This window comes from Blennius ocellaris (assembly GCF_963422515.1).
Source record: "Blennius ocellaris genome assembly, chromosome: 4".
NCBI lineage: Eukaryota > Metazoa > Chordata > Actinopteri > Blenniiformes > Blenniidae > Blennius > Blennius ocellaris.
The window spans coordinates 11397767-11409983 of NC_137653.1; the positions used below are offsets into that span (position 1 = coordinate 11397767).

The window sequence follows — 12217 nt, forward strand, 5'->3', positions numbered from 1 at the left end:
GTTTCTTTTTGTTTTTCACTTTATAAGGGAAGTGGAAAACTTGTGAGAGTTCTATTTTAATCATTGCCACAGTAGCGTTGTTTTTGTTTTGGATCACTTTTGGCTGTTCCTTGGATTTTGCTGAATGGCTTACTGACACTTGACGTTGATGACAATGTAACCAAGGGGAGATGTCAAACCTGAGAGAGAAAATGGAGAGCTACTAGTGAAGGAATCTAGAAGCAAGGTGAAGACATGACTACATTATGCTTTGTAGAGAAACCTTCAAGTTCAACTCAATGAACTCAAAATCTTAGCAAGTTTTTGTTCATCCCACTTGATTTAAGATAAATTCACCCAAACAAGTAATATTTCGGCAAGATAGTGGCACTTGTTTTAAGCCAATGCATAATAAATATCTTGCGAAGTCAAGCAATCTCGAAATGACCTTGTTTTGAGTTGAATTTTAGAAGAAACAAGGTTTATTTAACATTTCATACATTTTTCAAACTGAGGATTTATTTGTACGAGATAGATCGTCTTGATTTTAGCATTGGCTTATTGTAAGACACCAAGCTGGTCAAATATCGTTTAATTTAATATAATTTTAGATCTCAATATGTATCACATCTTATTTTCAAGAAATCTTACCAAGACACTTTTCCTTCGTTTTATTGGTGGATTATTATTTATTTATTTATTTCACTGTAAAATCACCTTGATTTTTTTCCATTTCTTTTTCTTGTTTTAGGGGGGGGGGCATTACTTCCCCCAGTGTGACTGGGATGACTTGAGGGGGTCAGGGTGGGTGGGTGAGGTCTGCAGCCTCACTGACATGTTGCGCAGAAGGTCTACAGCTTCTGCAGCTCCGCCTCCTTTGTGCGTGCGTGCGTGCGTATGTGTGTGTGTGTGTGTGTGTGTGTGTTACTGTTAGTGGATGAGTCGGTGGCTCTGCCACCTCTCCTCCATTGTCACGTTCAAATAGCGCTCTCCTCTCCCACCTCCCCACATGGACTCGCTCCTGCGCACAGCTGGGACTCTCACCGCGGACCAGATGGCGTCTGGACTCGAGCGCGCTGGAGGATTTCTTCTGGATGGAAGCGTAATTCATCAACACAAACTAAGCCCGGCGCCTTTTCATTCACTGAGGTACTCTTCCTGTCTCGTAGTTTTTTTTCTTTCTTTTTTTTTCTTTTTTTCCCCCCTGCCCGTTCTACAGGTTATTTCCTCTGTGCGAGAGGCGCGAGCGTCTGTGCGGTGGAGGAACTCGGACAGGACCGCTCTCCACTCAGTTGAGGCACAAACGGTCTTTTCTCGACGCACTTGCCGCTTGTTCCTGTCGGATCTAGGCCAAAGGTGACGGTCTGCGCTTTACAGTGAGGGCTGCTATTTCCCTTCTGCTCAGCGCAGCTCCTCCAGCTGCTCTGCACAAAGCAAACACTCCACTCACATGCATTCCTCCCCTGCACACTGGGTTTTCCTAGTACGCTGGCTCCCGAGTTGTGCGGTCGAAGCTCGTAGTGAGGGTCTCCGGTTCGAGTCCTACAAGGAGCAGCAAGGCCGTTGTTGAGGGGGCGTTTATTTTTTTATTTTTTTATTTATTGTTCTTGTCCTCCAAGCCCTTCCGCAATCAAACCCTCCTTTACTTCAACTTTTTAAGTACAAAGGAAACTGACTTGTCTTCACGCCTTTTGGTGACAATAACTTTTCATCGTAGCTCAGGATGTTTATTGTCCAAACAACAACTGAAGAGATGAAAGTAGTCATTAATAAATCAGTGTTCTTCATCTTTTAAAATCTTTATTCAGAAGTGTTAAATGACCCACCAAAAGTGAAGAATGCCGTTACAACGCATCGTATCACAATTGTTCATATGTGAATGTGACATATTTGTCCTGTCATGGTCTGGCGTGCTTATCTGGATCAAACGATGTAAAAACCTTCAAAGCAAAAAGTAAGTTAGATATTTACAAACGTTAACCCCCCTAACCCCCTGGATTAAAAATAGAAAATAAAACAAAAGTAGCCAGCAGAAGTGTCCAATGTTTGACTACATCAAAAGCAAAAGGCACCTGAAGTTGTTTACAGCAGCTGTTGTTGCTTCCCACCTGTCAATATTGTTAATGCTCACTTGTGACTTCTGATCTTGTGCCTGTCCAGTTTAAGGTAAGTCTTAATCATTGGGTGCAGATGGCTGGAAGGTACAACACAACTCTCCTTCTTATCCTTTTCAGCGTTTCAGCAGTACATTCCCATGAAACGTATTTTTCAACAATATGTTCCACTCTCCTGTTCTAGACAAAACACCTGACTACCCTATGATATATAGATTTTTATGTCTTGGGGCCACATGACAACATTTGGTCCTGTAGAGCCACAAATGCTTGTGGAAGCAATTTAGACAAATATTGTAATGGTATTTAGCATGAAATGTAACTGGTTTTTTTAGGTCTGTGCTAAACTTCACGTTTGGAGGGCCGCTATTATTAGTATCGTTGTTATTGTGGTTCTTGTTGTTTGGTTCAGGTGAATTTGAAACAGCAACAGGATGAGCGTCAGTGTTACTTGCACCTGATTCAAACTCTCATTTTTCGTCAGCCATCACACATTAACAACAAAATATGTATCAAACTTTTTGCTCACATTTGGTGCTTTCTAACACACGCCTAATAAGCCGAATGAGTGAATGTCATCACAAAGAAAAAAACTGAAAGAAAGTGACATACAGCAACCCAGAATCTGAGGCTTCTTGACAGTCATGGACCTGTATACATATTTGACAGTCTGTTTGCTTCACTCCCACGTTTAATTCAGATGAGGCCACACAAAAGCAACATTGATGAAAAGAAATACTCATGCCAGAGACCCTCTTTTGACCCGAGACAGCAAGACTGTTGTCATTGTGCAGATCATGGATATTAATACAACAAGATCATTTCTGTATTTCTGCTGTAATCAGTGATTATGTTATATGCTGTTTTGCTTTTTAGTGTTTTTAGAATAAAACTGACAAATGACTGTATAAGATGCACATCTCTGTAGTTGGTATTAAATCACACTCCTTGTACCTGTGATCTACACTGATTAAAACACAATTACTCTGACATAACTGCTCGTTGTTTTTCATTGCAGCATGACGGAAAAGTCATCTGAACAGGAGAAGTTGAGACTGGACAAGAGTGCAGCTCATCCCACTCCTGGCTCCACTGCTCGAGGGCAGTGGTCCAGTAAAATAGAGTTCCTTTTGGCCGTCGCAGGACAAATCATAGGATTGGGAAACGTCTGGAGGTTTCCTTATCTCTGCTACAAAAATGGAGGAGGTAAGGATTATTTAAAGAAATGAATGCCATTTCATCTTTTGAAAAGATTTAGAATTTAACATTTCAAAATGACTACATTTCACATTGATGTCACTTCTGTATTGTTCCTCAGGAGTGTTCTTCATCCCCTACATACTCTTCCTCTTCACCTGCGGGATCCCGTTGTTCCTGCTGGAGACGTCTCTCGGCCAGTACACCAGCCAGGGAAGCATCACCTGCTGGAGGAAAATCTGCCCCCTGTTCGAAGGTTAGCGGCTGATTTACTGTGAATGTAGAATGAAAACAAAGAAGAATATGTGATGTGACATAAAGGGTGACGCCACGACTGAGACATTATGAACCTCAATCAAACCTCAATCCTGATTCAGCCTTTTTTTATTATTATTATTTTAACATGATATGAGCAAAAATAGGGATGAAAACTATTGCGTGAACACTTTTTTCAGAACATTTCATAACCAAACTGAGCTTCAGTTGGCTGCATTTGAGAAAATCTAAAGTGCAACGTTAAAATTTTTTTACATAAATTCATTTTTGGCCCGATTGTCCAAAATCTTATCCTACATGAACTGTTTAATTAGAATTGATTCAGGAAATCAAAATTCTGAAAGACTAATTGGTCACATTTTTGTGACTTGTTTTGTTATAGCGTCCTTCATATTTGATTCATTTTTCATAAGTCTCATGGGTTAAAGTGCAAGCCTCAAATAAAAATTAAAAAAGTAGAGACAAAGTGTTTTTGCCTCCATGTGCACTGTGGCTTGGAGCCGTCCTCTGAAGGAGACACATGTGCAGCTGCTGTGAACAGCACATGGCAGTATTACATGACAAAGCTAACATTTAAACCAGTAGAATCATCAACCTTCGCTCCTATACAAATTATTTAGAACAGAATGACCCATCCAGTTTGACACGTACCGACCAGAAGAAGAAAAGAGATCTTTAGTCGCATGAATTATGAAGGCAGAAAATTAGTTGTAACATTTTGTCGTGCTTCAATGAAAGACGTGTTTCTTTTTTCAATCCAATTAAGAGATATTTTCATATTTCTCATAGTTTTAGTCGAGTGGAACGTCCATTTGAAAGTAAACGGAGAAGTTACAGGTCGTAAGTCTCTCAGTAACATTTCTTTCAGAATTCAAGTCTCTTACATTGAATTCTGTCATGTTTTTCTTCAACAAAGTAAATTATTAATTTTTTAATCATCCCATATTTCATCCCTTGGTTAATTTTTTACATGTTACATAATTGCAGTGTAACTTCATGTATTAATACTGTTTATGCTCATAACATTTTCCTGCTAATCTCACCATTTATAAATCTTGTTTTTGTCTCTTTGCTTATTTTTTTTTTCAGGGTTGGGTTACGGCAGTCAAATAGTTGTTTTATACTCCAGCATTTATTACATTATCATATTGGCCTGGGCCTTCCTGTATCTCTTCTCCTCGTTCAGCTCTGAGCTTCCCTGGGCAAACTGCGGAAACAGCTGGAACACAGGTGCGTGTGATACAAGAGAATAAACGTACCAATTAGTAATTAAGAATATTTCATTAAACACTTCCAGAGGTGTGACAAAAGGCCAGAGGCTGATTCAGACTGATAATCTTATATCAGGCAAACTTGCATGTTAGAAATATGTTTTGGGTGTTTGAGTGCGGTTTGCTAGCTGCATGTTTTAAAAAGGCTTTGCGGTTTCAAATAATCAGTATTATGAGGGATCAGTTGAGTACCTTTATTAACTACATGAATCTGATTTTTGTTTTTTTTCTTTCCCGAAAAGCATAAATGAAATATGTCTAATCTACTCTTATTAATTGTTTTCATTGTATAATTTAAAAGGGTTCTTGTAGCTTTCAGGTGTCCTCCTTTTTTGGATTGTTGCATCACATTATTTACATTATGAACACACTTGATTAAAAGTTAATACGGTATCTTTAAACGCTTGTGTTTCTCAGATGCCTGTGTGGAGTTCGATCAAAGGCACAATTATTTCAACATGACAATACCGGCGAATGCAACATCACCAGTGAGAGAGTTTTGGGAGTAAGTGGGGGAGAAAAAAAACTAAAACCAACAACATAACTTGAACAGTGTTTTCTGAGAATGTCAGAGTTTGGCTTAACATATTTGTGGTTTGCAGGAGAAGAGTTTTGAACATCACAGGGAGTGTGGAGGAGCTGGGCAGCATACGATGGGAGCTGGCTTTGTGTCTTCTGTTATCTTGGATCATCTGCTACTTTTGTGTCTGGAAAGGCGTGAGGTCTACTGGCAAGGTACAGAGAAGAATCTCTTGACTTCATGTTCATGCTTGAGATTCCTCCTAAGTATGCAGAGACATTTGTGTTGTGCAGGTGTTAGAAAGCTTTGTTAATCTATTCTATCTCATGGGATAGTAGGACTTTTGGCACATACTACTATATTCCAATCTATGAGGAATGCAAAAAAAAAATATGCTTCTCTGATTTCCATATAACAGATTACAGCACAATAAGGACAGAAAAATAGAAAAAATAAGGCAGAGAATGAAAAGAGGCTTTTAATTGCTACATTTTCTTTTTGCATTGAAGATGCTAAAACAACAATTGAAACCAAATACGTTTCAATGTGAATGAACTGGACTATGAAAGATAAAGACGAGAACAAGACTGAAATGTTCAGTTTTTCTCTGTTTATATTTTGCTTGATGACAAAACAAACTTGCAGTCATGGCTATTGAATGGCAGAGTTTACTACCTTTACTTCCCATATTTGAAAGCACCCGGTAACAATACAGATCAGATGTTTACAAAATATTTATATAAATATATTATATAGAAATATCATGACATTCTTTCGCTTTGCTAGAAACCGTACCTCAGTTTGAGTGGGGTGATTTGCAGCACTTGCTGAAAGTCTGCCAGGCTGAACTCATTGTGGAGAAGCCATGTTTCTTCCTAACGACACAAGGCCTTCACTTCGCTCAATTACCTTTTAAAAGAAGAAAAGAAAAAAAAAACTGTAAATGGAAGCTTGGTGTATACACAAATGGTTTTGTTTTCATCACATCTGAGGACAGATCAGTGACTGGCATTCTTGTTTTAAAAACCTCACCTCGCCCTCTCTACCCCTAAACAACAATCATGGAAGCCTGGTTTTTTTTAGTTCTTTTTTAAATACCAAAGTTTTCAGTGTTTTTCTCTGTTGACCAAAATGCAAAATAAAGCTCTTCATATAGAGTGTGAATAGTTTAATTAAAGTTTGACTTGCTCTGAACACAACTGTAACTTATTCCTGATTAACCTAACCTTAGTCAAGCCCCATAATGTATAGTAACATTCAAAAAAAAGATTTTCCTTAAGGAGTTGATGTTCAAAATGAAAAGACTATTATTACTGGCTCCAATCGTCAAGTTCATATTTCCTGTGTTTAACAAAGGCACGTGATTGTTAATTCTACTCACCGTTTTGAATAACGTTCAATTACTTGCCAATTATGATTAGTTACAGACCGTAAATATGCTCAAAACTCAATCAAAGTCTTATACAGCCAATGACATTTAACAAAAAAAAAAGTTTTTCACATTGCCATAATGCTAATTTTGTGTTACAAACAACTTAACCCATTTTGTAACAACAAAGTGTCAAAAGTGAAGTGCTGTGAATACTTTCGCTGTTGGAAGTTCTGGTGAAAATTCAGAAAATTCCACAGTGCAAGTGAAGATCAGTGCCGCATCCTCACAAACATGGGACCTCCAAGTACATTATACTGCAGCATAAAAAGCCTGTGACGCCTGTCACGACACTGACAGTGACGCACACATGCTTAACATGACATTAATGTTTACCATGCTTTTTCCGTAGGTGGTTTACTTCACTGCTACATTTCCATATCTTATGCTGGCGGTGTTACTCATTCGTGGACTCACGTTGCCTGGAGCTTTAGTGGGGATCAAGTTTTACCTCTACCCAGATCCATCCCGCCTCAGCGATCCCCAGGTTCAAGCAGTTTTCCATTTGAAAGGCATATAGTGCATGATATATTGCGGCTTGGTGTAAACATCCACTATCTTGGTTTGTTCATATCAAAGGACGCCCACTTACTAACTTGAAAAGACGTAAAACATTTTCTTTTCTTCGGTGTAGTCAATACTTTAGTTTTACTTATACAAGTATAACATATAAGGAATTTAAACATGTTTAATGCACTGGAAAATGTGACCTTGTTAAGTTAAAGATGAAACAAGTAACCTCATATTGTCTTTCAGGTGTGGATGGATGCTGGCACTCAAATATTTTATTCCTATGCTATTTGCATCGGCTGTCTAACTGCACTCGGCAGCTATAATAAATACAACAATAACTGTTACAAGTAAGTTTGTTATGACCTATGCACTTACACTTCAAATGTAAATCTAGTTGGGGTTTTTTTTTCTTTTTGAAAAAAACACATTGACTTTGCACTGATATATTTTCTACTCTAAAACAATAGCTGCTCATTGAATCATTACATAATAATGAAATAAGCCTTGTAATGAAAAGCATAAATCACATTTTTGGAAAAAAAATGTAAAAAGTAGAATTGTTTCGATGTGAAATGTGTTGTTTCTTTTTCTGTGTTTCAGGGATTGCGTGTACTTGTGCCTCCTTAACAGCGGAACCAGTTTTATTGCTGGCTTTGCCATTTTCTCTGCACTTGGATTCATGGCATATGAGCAAAACACAGACATATCCAAAGTGGCAGAGTCAGGTGAATATGTCAAAGAAAATCTCAATATACTGCAAATATATTATAATTAAGGACCTCAATGAAAGCAGGATTTATATCCGGATGCATGAACACAGGACCTAATACAGTCTTGTACAGATTAATGTAAAATAATGAATGCATGAGAACAATCAAGGAAGCTGAAACCTGCCAGTGGGTCAGTGTGGGACAAAATCTGAAGAAATGGGAGAAGTCGATAAACAACAGTCATCAGCAACAAACTGCCACATGAAAATATAAAACACATGACACAATAATGACCTAATGTGAGGAAAACTTGAGGGAAATCCTGGCAGGACATTGAACTAGGGAACACGAGGCAGCAGCAGAACACATGGACATTGAAAGGAATTCATGAAAAACCAATAATGTAATAATCAAGCATGAAAATTATTGAATGTCAAAACACCAGTAACCGGACCAGAAACAACCACAACAAGATGATGAGATGTAAAACATTAAAACAGAAGGGACCGTAAGAGAATAAAACCTGAAAAAATACACTTTATTAACATAAACGTGCAAAATGTTTATGGCAAAGAAAGACACAACACCATGGCAATGACACTGTATTACATATAATGTTTCACCCCCCCAAAAAAATCACAAGATTATCATATTTCTCCCTTCCACTGCAGGTCCTGGCTTGGCTTTTATTGCATATCCTCGAGCTGTCGCCATGATGCCCTTTCCTCAAGTCTGGGCTATATTCTTCTTCGTTATGATCATCTTACTTGGACTGGATAGTGAGGTGAGGCTAACTTATTTCATGCAAAATATTCATCAAAAAACTATTTTGTTTAATGTCCACTACTTCAAATTCTTAAGTATTTATATTGTGTAAAAGCATTGTTCTCCCAGGTTTATGTTATTATATTGAAGTTGATATAGCTATGCAAAGCAGGATGCTTTTGGTCCATGTGTGCAGATATTTCCATTAAATGTTTTGTCAGTCATTTATAAAGCGCTTTGACCTGCATTGTAATTCCAGAAAGATGCTTTGTAAATAAAAGTGATGGATTTTGATCAATTCCCCAGTTATACCCGTGGGTTTCTTTCAGGTCCACAAGTACTTAGTATGACAGAAGCTTAATTTTGTTGCAATCTTTTCACTTTGTCATTTCTAATCTTTGCCCTGGCTGGAGCCCATTCAGGCTCATGAATAGTGTGATTTGTGTTTCAGTTCGTTGGTCTGGAAGCTCTCGCAACCGCAGTTTCCGACCTGTATCCTGCCTACTTCCACAAAGGCCATCGACGTAAACTCCTCCTGCTTGTTATCAGTGTTTTCTGTTTCCTCGTCGGCCTTGTGATGGTCACAGAAGTAAGATGAAATGAAACCGCCAGAGCTTTGTTACGGTGACTGCATTTCGTCAATGACAGAATGTAAACTGAGGGTTTATCTTCCTTTCAGGGCGGGCTGTACATTTTCCAGGTGTTTGACTACTACGCCTGCAGTGGGATGACTTTGCTTCTGTTCGCCATACTGCAATCTGTGTGTATTGGATGGGTCTATGGTGAGTCCGGAGATGAGATGGATTTATCTGTCACTTTGTTGTATTTTTTTTTTTTTATTATTTCAATATTCTTGAGTTATTGCTGTTGTTTTTTATTATTCTCTGTATTTCTGTCTGTTCACAGGCACAGACCGGTTTTATGACAACATAGAAGACATGATTGGATACAGACCTTTATCCCTGATCAAATATTGTTTGAAATATATCACTCCACTAGTGTGCATGGTGAGTTGTAGTGACATTTATTTATTGAACCGTGTCCTGCAGCTTGTTAATTTTGTGGTTCGCAATGACAACAGCAGCAGAAACACATTTTAGAATGACTGCAATTTGTCACTGATTTCAAACAGAGGCAGATAAAAGCACCACATCTGATTATCATGACAACTTTTGAAGATTTCAGGATCTATAGGTAGTTGAGCTGCTATACATCGACCCTTTTCTGAGTGTTCATGTTTTGCAATGCCTTGTTTTAACTCTATAATCTTGTTAAAAACGAAAGTGCAGACAAGTGATATCCTGAATGAGAGATAAGATTTGTTAAAACTGGAACGAACGTGAAAAGTGGCATGAACGTCGATCTCATCATCCATGTCAGCAGTGAATTGATGTTTCCTATGTGGTATGAAGTTGAAAAAACTTTTGATGCTCGCTGAGAAACTAAAACAAGACAAAAACCAATTACTGTGAGAGGGGCGGCCATGGCCTACTTAAGAGGCCGAGTGGAAGGAGTGTTACGCAAAATGTCAGCTGATGACTCGTGAAAATAAAGAAACAGCTTTTGTATTTTTGCTGAGTCAAAAAATGTGGTAAGAGAAAAAGAAAATCCAGATATTTCTTTCAATCTTTATACAATCCTATTAGGCTGCACAGATTTGAGTCTTATTATGAAGAAATGCAGTCTGAACCTCTAAATGCGTGACTGAAAAGCACTGGAATCGTTATTCTTAGGAGATATTAAGCTGTGTTAATAAATTGAAGTATTGTACCTATTTTAGTTTTTAGTCTATATTAGTATTTTAGTTTTTGTGCCTAAAATGGAAGGATAAGGCACTGACGTCAGAACTTTAAAAAAATGACATACATCCTCCTGTAACAGTGTCTAAGTTCAACTCTGGTAGTGAGCAAGATGGACGGGATGAATAATGAACAAACAGCTGAGGTTGTCTTTTCTATCTGTTGTATTGGATGAAGGATATTTTAGATGGGCTACCATGCAGAAGGAAAAGAGGAAGAACATGAGCTGTAGAGGAGGCAGGGGGCAGGGGAACATGATGGCTGACTATTACCGGTACCTGGTGACCAATGATGGGCAATGAAGTAGCCAAAATAATAATAAAAAGAAGTCTGTTAAATCTATGAAGTATAGTCATTAAATTTATATGTTCATTTCGTTCTTTGATTCCTTTCAGGGAACATTCTTGTTCTCCTTGATAAAGTACACTCCTCTGAAGTTCAACAATGAGATCGAATATCCGTGGTGGGGTTATGCTCTCGGCTGGTTCTTCACTCTCTCCTCCACCCTCATGGTTCCCTTCTGGATGCTGTACAGTCTCAGCAGGACTCCTGGCACACTGTGGCAGGTAAGCAACTTGTACATGAATATGGCCTCCAAGAAAGTCATTTTCAAATGTATTCTTGACAATAAAACCAATGTTCTTCTTTGTTAGAGGTTCAGGGTGTTATGCACCCCAGCCAAAGATCTCCCTTTGACCATACCGGATAAGAAAGCTCTTGAACTGTTTGACGGGGCCTCTCCTCTTGACGCCGTGTACACATAGGTGCAAACAGATGAACTGGAGCAGTCTCACATGTGCGTAACTTTGAAGCATAAGAAAAAAAAATGGTACACCAAGCCCCCGGAAAAAAACATGGGCTCAATCTTTTTAGTGATTGACTTTATAATGTGTGCTTGATCAATCATTGCTGAAGGGCCACAGTCCTCTAGAAGAAAGGGGCGGGGGGGGGGGTTTGTGAACTCGATTGTGACGAGTTGTCAGACTCTGCGGAGATAAATGTTGACACCTTCATCGGATTCAGAAGCGGCATTCCATTTCAGCAAACAATTATATGTTCCATAAGAAACATACATTTGTTTCCTGTGGTCACATACACCGCCAGTATTTCTAACAGTTCCAAGAAGCTGTGTATTTTTAAAACATGATGATACGTTAAACAAGATAAACAAAAGCTTGTTGGCGAGTTTATTAGTCACACCAAGACACTCATGCATCTTAAGATATTGGAATACATTGGGAAAGTTTGTTTTTCCAACAAATAATGAGGCAATGTGCTGTCAGTCAGGTCTTCCTGACACCAATCCCACATATCACGGTTGAACACCGTATCAAAGTCCACTCTTGAGGGAACTGCAGGGAGAAGTTAATTGATGTATGGACGACACTGGTCTCCCCAGATGGGGATTGGATAACTCGGCCTTAAAACAAAGCAACGATCCACCGGTGATCCTCAATTTTCAGGTCAAATACTGACTTCTGAACTATGCTGCCTTCAATCCTCATGCAGTCGCTGACAAAAGCACAGAGGACAAAAGAACTGTTACCTAAAAGCAATCACCAGCAAAAAGACTGAAATTCATTCTAAAATGTTTCTGCTGCTGTTGTCATTGCGAACCACAAAATGACACTCTATTTATATTTC

The 12217-nt window shown here is 38.6% G+C and overlaps 1 protein-coding gene across 2 annotated transcripts; it reads left to right on the top strand.

The window, feature by feature from the left end:
* Positions 1-938: 938 nt before the first annotated feature.
* LOC308129257 (sodium- and chloride-dependent GABA transporter 2-like) lies at positions 939-11486 on the top strand. Of its 2 annotated transcripts, XM_080495117.1 has the most exons (15): positions 939-1128; positions 3112-3299; positions 3412-3546; positions 4656-4796; positions 5255-5342; positions 5440-5572; positions 7139-7273; positions 7543-7646; positions 7900-8024; positions 8681-8793; positions 9226-9363; positions 9454-9556; positions 9681-9781; positions 10969-11139; positions 11227-11486. In XM_080495117.1, exons 1-15 carry the CDS (start codon positions 989-991, stop codon positions 11335-11337), a joined length of 1926 nt encoding a protein of 641 aa, XP_080351243.1. In that variant the 5' UTR covers positions 939-988; the 3' UTR covers positions 11338-11486. The 2 variants fall into 2 exon arrangements, with proteins under 2 accessions (XP_080351243.1, XP_080351244.1); XM_080495118.1 differs by lacking the exon at positions 939-1128 and having other exon boundaries at positions 3236-3299; positions 3477-3546.
* The last annotated feature ends 731 nt before the right edge of the window (positions 11487-12217 follow it).

Excerpts from the sequence above, each read along its gene's own strand:
- LOC308129257 (XM_080495117.1), top strand. The coding sequence starts at position 989 with ATGGACTCGCTCCTGCGCACAGCTGGGACTCTCACCGCGGACCAGATG. Across the intron at positions 7,647-7,899 it reads TACAACAATAACTGTTACAA|GGATTGCGTGTACTTGTGCC; the intron begins GTAAGTTTGTTA and ends TCTGTGTTTCAG. Across the intron at positions 9,782-10,968 it reads TCACTCCACTAGTGTGCATG|GGAACATTCTTGTTCTCCTT; the intron begins GTGAGTTGTAGT and ends GATTCCTTTCAG.